Genomic DNA, 18,460 nt, shown 5'->3' with positions numbered 1-18,460 from the left:
AAAAAAAACAAATACCATACAGTGAACCCCCAACATATTGGCTATAATTTTGCTGAACAAACTTGTGTCAAAATATTTACCCATTTTCAGTTATAACAGTTTCAAAATTGATTGTCTTATTCGAACTTTTGCCCCACCGGTGGGGCAAGAGTTCGAATCTAGTGTGGGGCAAAAGTACGCTGGCTAAAACCCAAAATATCGATTCTTTTATGACAGGCATACTTTACACCAGCCGAAAACTTCAGTTTGCCGAAAAATACACACTAAATTTTCATCAAAAAATTGCCCAAAACCGGGTTAATTGTAATATACTCAAAAATAGCAGTTTTTCGCAAAACTAAGTGGAAATGTAAAATTTTGGTGACAGTTTTTACACGATGAGACAAATATAACTAAATTTGAAGATAATATGTGGATTTTAGGCAATTTGCAAATTTTTCCGTGATTTTATACATGGGTCGAACTTTTGCCCCGCTGATTCGAACTTTTGCCCCACTATGGGCCAAAAATTGTTTTCAAGCATTTATGCAAAATTTAATACACTTCAAAGCAACCTTATGACAGGCCTAGAAACGCCCTTACATAAGATATTGAAAAAGATTTTATCTTCAATTGGTTCCATGCAACGAAAGTTTGACCAAAAATTACAATATTCACGTCTAAAAACAACAAATAGCCATAACTTTTACAAATCTCAATCTATTTTTATGATATTTGGAGTGGAAGTCTCTTACTTGAATATCATTCGAATCACCATGATATTTCTAAGTTTTGTATTGAATTGAGCTAGAAATCTTAAAAAGAAACTCTTACCCCACTCGAACTTTGGCCCCACTTTACTCTACTTTGAGGGTTCAAAATGTATTGGTGTGTCCAAAATAATGAAAAACAGTGTTTCACAATTCAATTATTTTCGACGTTTTTTGGATCCTACATGACCGTATGGGCATTTTTATCTCGTAGAGGAAGTTTTTCTTAACATTTTGGCATGTTCTTTGCCTTGTTTACGTTGTGCAACTAATTAATTGGGACAAAAAAACTAAAATCACTTCCTTAGGGGGTCCAAAATACGACCGTTACCCTACAGACCTGAAAAAATGTAGAAAAGTACAGTGCTGAACTACTAGAAACGATCAAGGAATCATTCCGTTACGAACTACATTGCTGATAAAAAGCGCAGATCTTGTAAAATCTGTAACGCCTGCGTAGAAAATCAAATGAAGCTGGCAAAGCCTCACTTTTAAAGGGTAGTACGCTGTAGATAAGACAAGGAATGGTTCTTCTCTATCGAAATTACTAGAGCTGCACGCTGCTGATTAGTAGAGCAGCTTTCATAGCGTCGGTAACACCTGCAATGTAAATCAAATGAAGCTGTCACTCTTCCGAACGGGGGTTTGGCCCGTTTGGTCGAGCCAACAAAAAGTTCGGTTATTGCCTATCCTAACACTCCCGCTCAATACCCGGAGCTAGCCATCCCCAGCTTTCGGAATCGACCCCAGCATTCGGAATCGACCGACAGCTGGCTCACCTGTAGACGGACACGAAATCATGATAACTGCTTATTGGGAGAGAAGAGCACCAGTTTTGGCTCCAGCCAGGTTCCACGATATGCAGCACTGACTCGAACAACTAACCACTTAACTTGGCGGAAGTATGACTAAAGCGCATTTATACTGACTGAAACCAATTTTGTTTAAATATCGTATAGAGCTTTACAATTCGCAAAATGCTTCCTTCTTCTGGGACAATTTTTTCACTTATGGTTTTTCAGTTTGAATTTTCCCGCTTGCTACGATTGCGGGTGTGCCGTTGTCACGGCAACCTGCTCTCGGGGCTGCGACGACGAGTTCAGAGTCCAGTCCCTGCGGTACCCGAGTAAAAATATTTGCGTTGCTTGTAATGTTCGCAACAATTCTGAAACACACTTACCGGCAATTCCTCGGTCATTTTATCGGCTATCTGCTCAGTACGGTTTGTTCAGCTCCTTCCCCTTTCTTCAGGCGCAGGCGGCACTCGATTGGTGTTGCGGCAGCCTTGCACTCTTGCGTGTTGAAACGACGAAGCAAATTCTCCAAAAAGAGCATGACGTCACTCTTATTTGTAGGCACTCTAATTCCATCGAGGAATTTCTACAGAGATCTCTCTTATTTTTTTGTGAATTGCTTCAGGATTTCTACGAATTTCTTTTTAAGATTGCATACGGGTTCATTTGCGATTCCTAAAGAATTTTCTACGAACTTCCTCGGAATTGTTCAAGCTATTTCCAGCGATTCCCCGAGAATTACTAGATCCTCCAAATTCGACCTTGGGGTTTTTATTCCTCCAGGAACTCAAGAATTTTTTTGAATTATACCCGAAGATTTCAAACTCTTCAGGAGAAATATTTTTTCAAGTTCCTCAGGGTTACTCCAGTGTTCAGGATTCCTGAAGTTTTTAGATGTCCTCTGCAGAGGAGTTTCTCCGGAAACTTCCGGAGAAATCCGGGGATCTTTAGGAATTTCTGAAGGAGCTTCTAAAGTTATTATCAGAATAACTTTCAGGTGGTCTGCAATAAGAGTCCAGAGTAATTTCTGCAATACTTTATGAAGGAACTGCTACAGGTACTTACGGAGGAACTCCTACAGGAACATTCAGAGGAACTCCTACAGGAACTTCCGGAGCTCGTACAGGAATTTCCGCAGGGAGTCCTACAGGAATTTCCGAACGAACTTTTTCAGGAACTTTCGAAGGAAACCCAACAGGAATTTTCGTTGGAAATCCTACAGAAACATCCGGAGGAACTCCTACTGGAATTTACGCAGGAACTCCTACATGAAACTTCCGAAGGAACTCCTCCTACAGGAATTTCCGGAGGAACTCCTACAGGAACTTTCCAAGGAAATCCAACAGGGATTTTTCGCAGGAACTCCTACAGAAACATCAAGAGGAACTCCTACAGGAATTTCCGGAAGAACTCCTACAGGAACTTCCGTAGGAACTGCTACAGCGAATTTCGGAGGAATTCCTACTGAAACTCCGAAGGAACATCTACAGGAACTTCTCAAGGAAATGCAACATGAAGTTTCGTAGGAACTCCTACAGAAACATCCGGAGGGACTCCTACATGAACTTCTGGAGGAACTCCTACAGGAACTTGCGAAGGAACTTCCGGAACTCCTACAGGAATTTCCGGAGAAACTCCTAGTGGAATTTCCGAAGGAACTCCTACAGGAAATCCCAAAGAAATCCTACAAGAACTTCCGTAGGAACTCCTACAGGATCTACCGGAGGAACTCCTACAGAAACTTCCGGAGGAACTTCTACAGGAACTTCCGAAGGAACTCCTACAGGAACTTTCGAAGGAACTTCCGAAACTCCTACAGGAATTTCCGGAGGAACTCCTACAGGAATATCTGAAGGAACTCCGACAGGAAATCCCAAGGAAATTCAATAGGGATTGTTCGTAGGAACTCTTACAGAAACTTCCGGAGGAACTTTCAGAGATACTCCTACAGGAACCTCCGTAGGAACTCCTTCAGCAAGTTCCAGAGGAAAACATACAGGAGTTTCCGGTAGAACTCCTACAGGCACTTCCGAAGAAACTTTCGGAACTCCTACAGGAATTTCCGGAGGCACTCCTACAGCAATTTCCGAAGGAACTTCTCAAGGAAATGCAACATGAATTTTCGTAGGAATTCCTACAGAAACAGAACTCCTACAAGAACTTCCGGAGGCACTCTTTCAGGAACTTCCGGAAGAAATTCAGGGATCTTTAGGAAAAACTTCTGGAGGAGCTTCTAGAGGAACTATCGGACTGATTTTCGGGTGGTCTGCAATAGAAACGTCCAGAGTAATTTCTGTAATACTTTATGTAGGAACTCCTACAGGAGCTATCGGAGGAACTCCTACACGAACTTCCGGAAAAAAAATCCTAGAGAAACTTCGGGAAAAAATCCAAGACGACATCCTACCTAGAGGATCTTCGCACCTATACGGATTTCCGAAAGAACTTCCAAAAGAAACTTTCAGATGACCTTCTAATTGAGCTTCAGGAGGAAATTTTAGAGAATCTTACGCAAGAAATTCTAAAGCATCATACGGAAAAACATTAAGAAAAATGCTTTGTTCAACCCTCTGAGTAAATGTCAGTGGAATCCCTGGAATAATAATCTTTTGGAATTTTGTAGAAGCCTTTCTGATGACATACTTAAAGTAGAGAAAGCAAGGATTTCTGGTTCAATCCTTCGTGCACTTCCTGATCGATTCTCTCGCGGAAATATTCGAGGATATACAGGTGGATTCCCAAATTACTTGTGAAATCCTCATAAGACATTTTTGGTAAAATTGCTGAAGGAATTCTCAAAAACCTCCAAGAGCAATTCCTTGAGAAATTCCTGAAGGAATCTCTTGAGTAATTCCAGTAATAAAATCCTTATAAGAAATTTCTGGTAAAATCCCACGAGGAATTCGTGATAAAAATTATTGAGGATCCTTGGGGATATCCTTTGAAATTCATTAGGTAACATTTAGAAGAATTCCTGATGGAATCCATGGAGGAACTTCTGATGGAATCCCAGAAGGTGTTCATGGTGGAGTTCCCGGAGGCTTTTTTCCAATGAAATCTTAGAAGTATTTCGAAAGGAATCCATGGAAAAACTTCTGATGAAATCCCTGCCAAAACTCATAATAAAATTTATTGAAAGATTCCTAGACAAACTTCTATTGGAATCCTTGGAAGAACTTCTGGTCTACCAGGTAGAATCTCTGAAGGAACTCCTAGAGGAAATTCTACAGAAACTTTTGATATTCTTGAAGGAACTCCTGATGAAATCATTGGAAGAACTCCTAATAAATCTCTAGAAGGACTCCTAATGGAATCCCTAGAAGGACTCCTAATGGAATCCCTAGATTCCTAGAGGAACTCCTGCAGTAATCCCTAGAAAAGCTTCTCTGATGTAACCCCTGAAGGAACTTCTAATGGAATCTCTGAAGGAGCTCCTGACGGGATCCTTATAGCAACTCCTGATGAAATCCCTGGAGAGATTCCTAATAACATACCTGGTGGAACTCCTTATAAAATCCCGAGAAGAAATCCTGATTGAATTTCTTGAGGAATCCCTGATATAATCTCTAGAGAAATTCTAGGTGCAATCTCCGAAGGAACTCCTGATGGAATCCCTAGAGAAACTTTTGAAAGAAACCCTATAGGAATACCAAGTGCAATCTCTGAAGGAACTCCTAAAGGAATTCCTACAGAAACTTTCGATAGAATCCCTGGAGGAATTCTAGGTGGACTATCTAAAAGAACTTCTAATGAAATCCTTCTGAAGAAATCCCCAAAAAATACTCCTGATGTAATCCCTAGAAGAACTTATGATGTAATCCCTGGAGGTGTTCCAGGTGGAATCTCTGAAGAAACTGCTGATGTAATCTCTAGAGGAACTCCTGAAGGAATCTATATAGAAACTCCCGATAAAATTTCTGATGAGATGCCTGATGGAACTCCGGATAGAATTCCTAGAGGAACTCCTTATGATATCCCTAGAAGAAATCCTGATGAAATTTCTCGAGGAACACCTGATATAATCTCTGGAGGAACTCCTGATGGAATCTCTGGACGATTTCCAGGTAGAATCTTTGAAGGAACATTTGATGGAATCCCTGGAGGAACTCCTGATGAAATCCTCAGAAGAACTCTCAGAGCTACTCCTGGTAGAATCCCTATAGGCATTCCTTATGATATGCCTAGAAGGAATCCTGAAAGAATTCCTCAAGGAACTCCTGATATAATCTACGGAGGAACTCCTGATGGAACCTCTGGAGGAATTCCAGGAGGAATCTCTGAAGGAACATTTGATGGAATCCTCAGAAGTACTCCTGATAGAATCCCTGGAGGATCCTGATGGAATCCTTGGAGGAATTCCTAGAGATATTCTCGAAGTAACTGTTGAGGAACTTCTGATGTAATCTCTTGATAGAATGCCTGTAGGAACTCTTGATGGAATCCCTAGAAGAGCTCCTGATGGAATTGTGGTAAATTTTCTTCTCCATTCTGGTGAACCGAAAAACACAACTGCGGTAACGATGTTTTACTTCCGTTCGCTCTAAACTTCGTTTTCTGAATGATCGGGAACGGATCAGTTCGAACACTCCCGACCGTAGTTTATTTTTCTTTTTTTTCATCCATTCCACACACACTCATGTGTTTAATTAACGCCATTCCTACTTTTTCAAGAACGCAACTTTTTTTTTCGGACCTCGTTTTTCGAATTAAGCTCTCGAAAGCGTTTTACCTTAAGTTCATGTTCAAGTTTCTATGCAAGCTTTTCGAACCTTCTAAGCATTTCTAAACAATAATCGAAAATCGACTATGGAAATAGGATCGCCCAATTCTATTTCTAAACTATTCGTGCTGTATGTGAAACGTCAGTTTTTCGTTGATTTTGTTTTGATTCCGTTTTGTTTATGCATTCATCAAATCAGTAACTGAACTGTTCTTCGTTGGTCATCGGATTGAGTTTCAGTCGTGAATTATTCAGATTTGGTAAGTTTATCATTGTTTATTTGTATTCTTCCTTCATGTGCTCTTCTTATCTACTACAGGAATCTCTATAGAAACTCCTGATGGAATCTCTATAGAAATATATCATATGATTCCGTAGAAATAATCCTGATTGAATTTCCCGAGGGCCTCCTGATATAATCTCTAGAAGAACTCCTGATAGAATCTTTTGAGAAATTCCAGATGAAATCTCAGGAGAAACTTTTGATGGAATCTCTGGAGGAACTCCTGATGAGTTCTCCAGCAGGACTCTGATGGAAGTCCTAAAGATACTCTTGATACAATCTTTATAGGAACTCCTGATGGAGGGATTCCAGATGAAATTCTTGGAGGAACATTTGATGGAATCCCAGGAGGAACTCTTGATGAAATCCTCAGAAGAACTCTCAGAGGTACTCCTGATGGAATCCTTGGAGGAATTCCTAAAGGAACTCCAGATGGATTAATTGGAGGAACTCCTGATGAAATCCTTTGAAGAGCTTCTGATGGAATTCCTATAGAAACTCCTGATAAAATCCCCGGAGGAATTCCTGATAGGATTCCTCGAGGAACTCCTTATGATATCCCTGGAGGAACTGATGGAATCTCTGAAGGAACGTTTGATGGAATTTGTGGAGGAATTCCTGATGAATTCCTCAGAAGAACTCTCAGAGGTACTCCTGATGAAATCCCTGGAGGAACTCCTAATAGAATCCCTAGAGGAACTCCTTATGATATCCTTGGAAGAAATCCTGATGAAATTTTTTCTAGGAACACCTGATACAATCTCTGGAGGAACTCCTGATGGAATTTCAGGAGGAAGTCCAGGTGGAATCTCTGAAGGAACTTTTGATGGAATCTCTGGAGGAGCTTTTGATGAGATCCCTGGATGAACTCCTGATGAAATCCTCAGAAGAACTCTCAGAGGTACCCCTGATGGAATCCATATAGGAACTCCTGATGGACTCCCTGGAGGAACTGCTGATGGAAGATCTGGAGGAACTCCTGATGGAATCCTCGGAAGAATTTCTAAAGATATTATTGAAGCAACTCCAGATGGAATAATTGGAGGAACTCCTGGTGAAATCCCTTGAAGAGTTTTTGATGGAATCCCTAAAGAAACTCCGGATGAAATCCCCGGAGGAAGTCCTGATAGAATTCATCGAGGAACTCTCGATATAATCTCTGGAGGAACTCCTGATGGCATATCTGGAGGAAGTCCAGGCAGAATCCAAGACAAGTTTTCTTAGAAATTTGAGGAGAAACTTCTGGTGGGTTCCCGAAGAAATTCCAGGATAAACTTCCAGAACCATCATAAAAACTCATAGTGAAACTTTCGGAGGTACTCCTGGGAAACTTGAGAATGAAGTTCCAGAGCAATTCATAAGGAATCTTGCGGACGAACCTTTCCGAAGCTATCCGCTTCCAGATGTACTTCTTGGGGATCTTCGGAGCAATTCGTTGCAAAACTCAGAGGAACTTTCGAAGAAGCTTCTACAAGAACTTTCGGAGATATTCCTAAGGGAATTCCTAGAGGAGCTTCCGAAGTAACTCCTTGCGGAACTTCTGGAAGAAAACTTAGGGGAAATTCTGGAGGAACTTCTAGCGAAAATCTCCTTGCAGAACCTCCAAAGTGACTCCTGGTCCTGGGGAAATTTGCGGAGGAACTATTAAGAAAACTTCCTGAAGAACTCTTGACGAACTTCCAAAAGACACCCTGGAAGTTTCTCCAAAAGAACTTCGGGAGGATTTCGTACAGGAACTTTCAAATAAACTTCTGGAAGGAATCCTAAAGGAACTTCCAGAAGAACTATAAGAAAAACTTACGGAAGAACTCCCATTGAAATTATCGGTGCAAGTCTTGGTGGAGCTTCTGGAAGTGGTCTTAGGGGAAATTCTTGAGGAACTCCTAGTGGAATTTCTGGTGAACTCTTAGTGGAACATCCGGAGTAACTCCTGGGAAAACTTGGAGGAACATCTACAGGAACTTCCGAAGGAAGTCTTAAAAAACTTGTGGAGGAACTTTTGGGGGAACTTGCGGGGAAACTTCTAGTGGAACTCCGGAAGTGAAGAATCATCTGCAGGAACATCAGACGTGGAGAAGATTCAGGAGAAAGTCGAAGCAGCACTTCCGGAATAAACTTTTAAGAGAATTTCTGATGGAACTCTGAGTGGATCTTCCTGGAATAACTCCTAGTGAAACTTCCAGAGTATATCATGGGGAATAAATTTCCTGGGGAAGTCTTTGGTGAACCTTTGGGAGGAACTACTTGGTAACTCCCGGAGTTTTTTTGAAGGTATTTCAAGAGGAACTTACATAGGAACTTAGGGAAGAACTCCAAGAAGAGCTTCCAGAGAAATTCCTAGAGGAACTTTGAGAAGAACTTCCAGGGGAAATCCTTGAGAAACTTATGGAAGAACTTCTGAACGACTTGCTGCAAAAACTCCTAAAAGAATTTCTGGAAGATTTCAGAAGAAGTTCCGGGATAAACTCTACAGCAACTTCCAAAAGAGTTCTCTATATGAAATCCACCAGAACTTTTGGAAGATCATCTGGCGAAACTCCTAGTGCAACTTCCGGAAGAAAGCCGGTAATCTTTAGGACGAACTTCTGAAGGAGCTTCTAGAGGAACTATCAGAATAATTTTCGGGTGATCTGCCATAGGAACGTCCAGAGTAACTTCTGTAATACTTTCTGAAGGAACTACTACATGAACTTCCGGAGGTACTCCTACAGGAACTTCCGAAGGAACTCCTACAGGAACTTTCGAAGGAACTCTTACAGAAACATTCGAAGGAACTCCTAAAGGAGCTTGTGGAAGAACTTCTACAGGAAATTCCGGAACTCCTACAGGAACTTCCTTAGGAACTCCAACAGGAATTTCCGTAGGAACTTGTACAGGAACTTCTGGAGGAACTTTTACAGGAACTCCTACAGAAACTTCCAGTGGAACTTCTACAGGAACTTTTGGAGGCACTCTACAGGAACTTTCGCAGGAACTTCCGAAGGAACTTCAGGAACTTCCTGATGAGCTCCTCCAGGAACTTCTACAGGAACTTTCAAAAGAACTTCTACAGGAACTTCCGGAGGAACTCCTACAGGAACTTCCGGTGGAACTCCTACAGGCACTTCCGGAGGAACTTTTACAGGAACTCCTACAGAAACTTCCAGAGGATCTTCTACAGGAACTTTCGCAGGAACTTCCGAAGGAACTTCAGGAACTTCCTGATGAGCTCCTTCAGGAACTTCAACAGGAACTTCCGGAGGAACTCCTACAGAAACTTCCGAAGGAAATCCAACAGGAATTTTCCTAGGAACTCTAACAGATTCATCCGGAGGAACTGCTACAGAAACTTCCGAGGCAATCCGACAGGAATATTCCTAGGAACTTCCGGAGGAACTTCTTAAGCAACTACCGGAGAATCTCCTACAGGAACTTCCGGAGGAACTTCCCAAACTTCCTGAGGAACTCCTCCATGAACCTTCTAATGACCTCCTACAGGAATTTTCGGAGGAACTTCTACAGCAACTTCCGGAGAATCTCCTACAGGAACTTCCGGAGGAACTCCTTCATGAACTTTCTAATGACCTCCTACAGGAACTTTCGGTGGAACTCCTACAGGAACTTCCGGAGGAAATCCATCAGATAATTTTCAATGATTTCCTTCAGAAACATTCGGAGGAACTCCTATAGAAACTTCCAGAGGAACTTTTGGAGGAACTTCTACAGGAACTTTCGCAGCAACTTCCGAAGGAACTTCAGGAACTTCCTGATGAGCTCCTTCAGGAACTTCTACAGGAACTTCCGGAGTAACTCCTACAGAAACTTCCGAAGGAAATCCAACAGGAATTTTCCTAGGAACTCTAACAGATTCATCCGGAGGAACTGCTACAGAAACTTCCGAGGCAATCCAACAGGAATATTCCTAGGAACTTCCGGAGGAACTTCTTAAGCAACTACCGGAGAATCTCCTACAGGAACTTCCGGAGGAACTTCCCGAACTTCCTGAGGAACTCCTCCATGACCTCCTACAGGAATTTTCGGAGGAACTTCTACAGCAACTTCCGAAGAATCTCCTACAGGAACTTCCGGAGGAACTTCCTGAGGAACTCCTTCATGAACTTTCTAATGACCTCCTACAGGAACTTTCGGAGGAACTTCTACAGCAACTTCCGGAGAATCTCCTACAGAAACCTCCGGAGGAACTTTCGGAACTTCCAGAGGAACTGCTCCATAAACTTTTTCATGACCTCCTACAGGAAATTCCGAAGAATCTCCTACAGGAACTTTCGGAGGAACTCCTACAAGAACTTCCGAAGGAACACCTACAGAAACTTCCGAAGGAAATCCAACAGGAATTTTCCTTGGAACTTCTTAAGCAACTTCCGGAGAATCTCCTACAGGAACTTCTGGAGGAGCTTCCCGAACTTCCTGAGGAACTCCTCCATGAACTTTCTAATGACCTCCTACAGGAACTTCCGGAGGAACTTCTACAGGAACTTCCGGAGAATCTCCTTCAGGAACTTCCAGAGGAACTTTCCGAATTTCCTGAGGAACTCCTGCATGAACTTTCTAATGACCTCCTACAGGAACTTTCAGAGGAACTCCTACAGGAACTTACTGAGGGACTCCTACGGGAACTCAAGGAGGGACTCCTACAGGAACTTCCGGAGGCACTCCTTCAAGAATTTCCGCAGGAACTGCTACAAAAATTTCCAAACTAACTCCTACAGAAACATCCGGAGGAACTACTACACGAACTCCCGGAAAAAAATCCTAGAGAAACTTACGGAAAAAATCCAAGGCCTAGACCTCCTAGAGGAACTTCCGACCTAGACGGACTTCGGAAAGAACATCCAAAAGTATAGAGGATCTTTAGAATTTCTTTCGTAAGAAGGAACATACGGAAAAATTCTAGGAGAACTTCCAGGAGAAATCGTTGCGAAAGTTCCCCAAAAAACATCAAGAGAACTTGCTGGAAGAACTCCTAGAGGAAGGTTCGGGATAAATTCTACAGCAACAGAAGAACTCTCTAGATGAAATCTTAAAGCAACCTCCGGAAGGGAAGACATCCGGAAGAAATCCTAGGAACTTTCGACAAAAAAAATAACTTTTAAAAGAACATATGAAGTAGTTTCTAGAGGAACTTCTAGGGGATTTTTGGAATGAACGCTACAGGAACGTCCAGAGGAACTCTTTTGCAATAACTTGCGGAACAACTCCGACAGGAATTTCCGAAAGAATACCTAAGGGAACTTCCGGAGGAAATTTCAGAGTAACTTATAGAAAAACTCATGTAGGAACTCCCGGAAGAAATTTTAGTGCAACGTCCAGACAAACTTCTACTGGAGCTTTTGGTGGAATGTCCGAAACTTCTGGAGGAGCTTCCGGAGGAACTTCTTGCAGAGCTCCTGGGATAATTTTCGGAGGAATTTTTAGGGTGCTTCCGGAGGATTTCCAGAGTAAACTCTCGGGAAATTCCAGGAGAAATTTCCAAAGACGATCCCGAAGCTAGAAGGATCCGGCAGGTGCTGGAGGATATTAGCAAAACAATGATATTTGATAAGAAGAGGGAGAAGTAAACCGTAATATCACGTTGCTTGTATCATGATACAACTCCGTAGTCTGAGCAAGGCATCACCCTCAACCTGCTTTTTTAGTTTCTCTTGACTCGTTCCCCAATCACTCTTGGTTCACTTGCAAAATTATCATTCACTCTCGATTCGCTCCTGACTCACATTTGAATAAATCTTCTCTGAGTCAATCGATAATGAGTCAATAGCGAATCAATAGGGAGTCAAAAATGATTCGAGAGTGGTGCCAAAGGGAATCCAGAGTGAGTTAATAGGAATAAAAGATTCATGAGTGCCTCAAATGAGAGTCGATAATGAAATGAATGAATTGGTTTGATGAATAGCAAAAATGTCTGTCAAGAGGGAACCGAGTCAAAAATGAGCCAATGAATCAAAGCTGAATCAAATCAAATCGAAATCGAATTACATTCGTATCAAAATCCATGCAGAATACAAGAATTCATAATCACCTCGAATCAAAATTATTGCGCCGCTAACACTGTATACACTTTCCTAACGTAAGCTTGTTGTTGACATGAGACCACCTGTCAACGAATCGAACGCTGCCTACTGAGATGTGTGGTTCACGGCACGCAGCCACAAATGTAGAAAGCGCTCAGATTCGTCGACAAAACCTCCGAACACTGAATGCTGAATAATTGTTTCTCAAAACGATTGCTAAACCGCATCCAATGGTCCACGTACAGGAATTCGAGGATGAAAAGCGTGAAATCCGCAACTCGAGTGCCCTGCTACTGCGTCAGTTGAACGACCCCGTGCCACGCCTGATGGGCCCCTCGCTCCAGACAGCAACTCCAGTCGCCGAACCAAAGTAGGCTCCGTCCCCAGAAATTTACCTCACAGATCAATTGATGCAGTGTTTCCCAAACTTTTTTTTAAGCCCCAAACGGTGGGTCTACGATCCGTTCAGCCACCATAAGAACAGCGAGACGTACGTCAAGAACACCATCACCGACCCGCTGCGCAGTGTAGCCAGGGACATCGAAGCCATGGCCAGATACCATTCGCCCGCCTCGCGCTACGTCGGTAAGTGTCATCCGCACAGTGCGCTTTGTCCACCTGCAAAATAGGAAGCAAATCCAACGGAAATCTCCCTATTTCTATCGCTATTGCCCTTTACTTCCTATACTATACTTGAGGTTTCAGTAGTTTGCCGCATCCCGACTTTAATAGAGATCTTGCCATCCCGCTTGAGTCCAGGTTGACCGAAATCACCCAGCCTACTATGTTGCGCGATTCCTACTGTTCCATTTGTGATGAAAACCACCGTCCGCGTGTTTTTTGACAGTTGTTTTTCTCTCGTTTTTTTCTTTACGCTTATATTGCTGCGCTATTGCAACACATCCGACGTCCATTGAACCACTGTAACCACTTCTAATTTTGCGCATAAAACTTCATCGGCTTACTGCTCCTCGATTGCACCGCAATGCCCTCCGGTGGCCGATGCCCGCCACATATCGCTCCCAAACCCAAAACAAAAACAGAATACGTCCTGTTGGACGATATCCTCTGGCGTTACACCTATTACGTCGATGAAGATGGTTAGTATTGACATTTTGTACCTTCGTGAAACCTGTTGTCATTTCGAGAAAGCAACCGCTGGATGTGACCCATCCAAGCGTGCTGCGCGAAAGTTTGTTTCCACCATATGTCGCCCACCGCCGCCGCCATTTTGGATTTTGTGTTATCTGTCAAAAAAGGTATTGTTATCCCATTGTCTGTGGTGGAATCCACACCACGAGAGCTAATTCGTATGTAGGCTAATGAAAAGCAGCTCCTTTTTCTTGTTCTATTGAGGTCATTGATCATTCTCTACCAAAAAAAACTGTGATTAACCCGAAGCAAAAAACTAAAAGCAACTAGATATTTTTTCCCCCCAAAATACTGTGAATTATTGAAGAGTGAATTTTGATTTTAAAACAAACCTATTCGGATTTTTCTTCGCTCCCGTCAAAAATAAAGGCAAAAATCACTTGGCCAGTACGCGCATTATAGGATCCCAGGCGTACCCGAAGACCAAGCCGCGAATCTATAACTATGACACTGCCCGGGTCGGCAGAGAAGTCAATGTCATGTCGCACTATAAGGCGAACCGCAGCCAGGCCAAGTCCGACGTCGAGGAAGGTAAGCAAGAACGGTACCAGCGTAGATTGAACAAACTGGAAAACCAGAAAGCCACCCATCAACAGCAGACAGAACCAATACAATCGCAACCACAAGCACGCCCAGAACAAACGTCGCCACCGGCGGCGGTTGAATGTCAGGAATGAGATCTCGCCATGTTCTAATGAAAATCGCTAGAATTGGAAACACGAAACACACCCTCGAATACACCACCATCAAAATGTCAATCACTATCCGCGTTCATAAGTTCACACAAATCATCCCTTTTCCTCGAAATTGGCAACCCACGCGGTCCCCTTTCCCTAACCAGCAACACTGCCACTGACATAACAAACAAAAACACAAATCAAGCAAGCTACGATGATTTTCAAATGACTTCTAGTGGTATACATGTATTGGTGTTGCACTGCTGCTTTACTGGGCTGTCACGTTTCTCTTGTTTCGCACCTCGCGCATGACCGCATCATTCCAGCGCTCGAACACGCCATCATCAAAGCCAACTGTGATTATACATTTCTTCCACCCAGCTGTCAGTTTTCCCTCTGCGTGCATTTGGTTTGTAAACTCCCCGCGGTTTGACCTGCTCGAAGTGGCTGCGTGCGCAGCCTACTTCTGCTTGGATAGATCCGTAGCGCCTGAAAATGTACAGAAATTTTACCCCGTTTTTTTTTGTTTCGTTCTATATCGTTTTTCTCATCCTGTCAGATCGCCATTTTTACTACTATAAGCCACCTACAGTCCTAGTAAAGTTCTTCGCCTATCCCGTCACATCGTTCTATACGTACCGCGTGTAAATACGAACCGAAAGTACGGCAACGGAACCATCGACATCCATTTTTTGTAAATTTTTGACACGAACTTCACATCACGTCACGCCTTTAGCTGTGTAGAGATTTGATCATTTTCTTGAAAAAAAAAAGCAAACCGAACCTGTCATGTCGAAAACGAAACGTCTTAAACGTCGTATAAAATATCGAAAATACTCATAGCGTTTTTTCCCTTTCTATGTTGCAATCCGCGTGACCAGTGGATACCAAAATCAGAAAATATCTCGAAAAATATTACCTAAAGCACGCTTACAAGGTGCCGGACGAATTCAGGGAGTTTGTCCACGAGTAAATTCGGACACGAACCCCGCCCACAAACTCCCTCATCCCCCCTTTAGTAGAAAGAGAGAAAACTAGTTCTGAACGTCACAAGACATCACACAGTTCGGCTACCATCGGGTAAATCAATCGTTCCTTTCTCTGCGACGGCCAAACCGAACGTTAAGGTACAATGTGACTAACAACGTTTCGCTTGAGTTTTGCTATGTCCGCAAGTGCTACTAGAAGTTCAAAATTGAAAATCAGTTTCGAACGATACACATACACACAAGCACACACTTTCAAACATGTCTGAAATTCTGACCTATACCTCCCTGTCGTACTTCCACAATGTCTTTCAATTCTAAAAACCCGTTTCCTTTGTTCTACTGCGATTATGCCCCACGAAATCTGCGCCGCACAGTCTACGCCGGAATCCAGCGAAAACGACAACTGAGAATGCAAAGAGCAATGATTAGGGACGCCAAAGAAGCTTTGGAAGACTACAAGTAATGACACCCGACACGCAGCCTCTCCCTTCTGTTCTGTTCCCACACATCCACACGCAGCCATTCCAGACGCAACCAACGCTGACTGACACTTTTCTTCTCCGTTGTTTTTCCTCCCGAACCCAGTCATAGCAGGCTACCGCAGAAAACTTCTTCTCTCGCGGCTCATAAGAAACGCAAAGCTCTCGCTGATGTTGTACGAGAAATGGAATCAGAGCAAACACAAGTAAAGCCACTTACGCTCACTACTCACACTACTCGAATTGGCTGCGTCCTCAAGTTACTCACACCGAACCCCTTTATCTGGAATCCACTCACACACACCCTGACAAAGAAACTCTCTCATCTCAAGAGAACCATTACTCGAATTGGCTGCGTCCTTACGTTACTCACACCGAACCCCTCTATCTGGAATGCCGTGCACCCTTTGGAACAAAATTTGCGTGTCAGATCACTTCCGTTACCTCTCTTTGACTGATAACTTTTCGCTCTGTTTCCTTTTTCCGATCTTCTCCCCCTCAGTAAAAATAAAAAATAACCTCTTCCGGCAGAGTCTCTACGCGAAGCACACCCGAACCTACCACAACATGTGCAACCCGAACCAGCGCAGCATGCACGACGGCAAATTCGTCTGGCAAAACTACAAGAGCTACAAACCCTAGAGATTGGTCCATAACTCGTCTTACCTAAGTCCACTCGGTAATTATCTTCTTGTTCCGGTCGCTAACTTCCAATGGTCACTCGTGCTAACAAATTACGGTCCGATATTTTGACATTTGTCCCACGTTCGAATGTGGCTGCGTACGTCGTTCTAATCTATTGCTCAGTAGGCCGTTCATTCAATTGTCATTGATTCTTTTCGTTGAGTGTTTGTAGTTCGAAATCAAATCTAAATCGAATCGAAATCGAATCAAAATCTAATCGAAATCGAATCGAAATCGAATCGAAATCGAATCGAAATCGAATCGAAATCGAATCGAAATCGAATCGAAATCGAATCGAAATCGAATCGAAATCGAATCGAAATCGAATCGAAATCGAATCGAAATCGAATCGAAATCGAATCGAAATCGAATCGAAATCGAAATCGAATCGAAATCGAATCGAAATCGAATCGAAATCGAATCGAAATCGAATCGAAATCGAATCGAAATCGAATCGAAATCGAATCGAAATCGAATCGAAATCGAATCGAAATCGAATCGAAATCGAATCAAAATCGAATCAAAATCGAATCGAAATCGAATCGAAATCGAATCGAAACCGAATCGAAATCCAATCGAAATCGAATCGAAATCGAATCGAAATCGAATCGAAATCGAATCGAAATCGAATCGAAATCGAATCGAAATCGAATCGAAATCGAATCGAAATCGAATTGAAATCGAATCGAAATCGAATCGAATCGCAATCGAATCGCAATCGAATCGCAATCGAATCGAAATCGAATCGAAATCGAATCAAAATCGAATCGAAATCGAATCGAAACCGAATCGAAATCCAATCGAAATCCAATCGAAATCGAATCGAAATCGAATCGAAATCGAATCGAAATCGAATCGAAATCGAATCGAAATCGAATCGAAATCGAATCGAAATCGAATCGAAATCGAATCGAAATCGAATCGAAATCGAATCGAAATCGAATCGAAATCGAATCGAAATCGAATCGAAATCGAATCGAAATCGAATCGAAATCGAATCGAAATCGAATCGAAATCGAATCGAAATCGAATCGAAATCGAATCGAAATCGAATCGAAATCGAATCGAAATCGAATCGAAATCGAATCGAAATCGAATCAAAATCGAATCAAAATCGAATCGAAAATCGAATCGAAATCGAATCGAAACCGAATCGAAATCCAATCGAAATCCAATCGAAATCGAATCGAAATCGAATCGAAATCGAATCGAAATCGAATCAAAATCGAATCGAAATCGAATCGAAATCAAATCGAAATCAAATCGAAATCGAATCGAAATCAAACCGAAATCAAATCGAAATCGAAGCGAAATCAAATCGAATCGAAATCGAATCGAAATCGAATCGAAATCGAATTGAAATCGAATCGAAATCGAATCGAAATCGAATCAAAATCGAATCGAAATCGAATCGAAATCGAATCGAAATCGAATCGAAATCGAATCGAAATCGAATCGAAATCGAATCGAAATCGAATCGAAATCGAATCGAAATCGAATCGAAATCGAATCGAAATCGAATCGAAATCGAATCGAAATCGAATCGAAATCGAATCGAAATCGAATCGAAATCGAATCGAAATCGAATCGAAATCGAATCGAAATCGAATCGAAATCGAATCGAAATCGAATCGAAATCGAATCGAAATCGAATCGAAATCGAATCGAAATCGAATCGAAATCGAATCGAAATCGAATCGAAATCGAATCGAAATCGAATCGAAATCGAATCGAAATCGAATCGAAATCGAATCGAAATCGAATCGAAATCGAATCGAAATCGAATCGAAATCGAATCGAAATCGAATCGAAATCGAATCGAAATCGAATCGAAATCGAATCGAAATCGAATCGAAATCAAATCGAAATCAATCGAATCGAATCGAATCGAAATCGAATCGAAACGAATCGAATCGAATCGA

General features: G+C 42.2%; 1 protein-coding gene across 13 annotated transcripts in view; it reads left to right on the top strand.

Annotated features, from left to right (window-relative positions):
• LOC5576127 (uncharacterized protein CG45076) overlaps positions 1-18,460 on the top strand; it is a 51,617-nt gene that overhangs the window by 22,380 nt on the left and 10,777 nt on the right. For 6 of the 13 annotated variants that reach the window (XM_021838416.1, XM_021838415.1, XM_021838406.1 and 3 more), the window contains 4 exons: positions 12,803-12,927; positions 12,997-13,142; positions 13,601-13,657; positions 14,079-14,240. In XM_021838416.1, the coding sequence (XP_021694108.1) occupies positions 12,803-12,927; positions 12,997-13,142; positions 13,601-13,657; positions 14,079-14,240 (490 nt within the window). The remainder of the gene's footprint in view (positions 1-12,802; positions 12,928-12,996; positions 13,143-13,600; positions 13,658-14,078; positions 14,241-18,460) is intronic. The other 7 variants (XM_021838414.1, XM_021838412.1, XM_021838411.1 and 4 more) reach the window with 2 other exon arrangements.

The sequence above is a fragment of the Aedes aegypti genome, chromosome 1, assembly GCF_002204515.2.
Source record: "Aedes aegypti strain LVP_AGWG chromosome 1, AaegL5.0 Primary Assembly, whole genome shotgun sequence".
NCBI lineage: Eukaryota > Metazoa > Arthropoda > Insecta > Diptera > Culicidae > Aedes > Aedes aegypti.
Note: the sequence above shows the minus strand (reverse complement) of the source record. Positions and strands in the feature narration are given on the sequence as shown.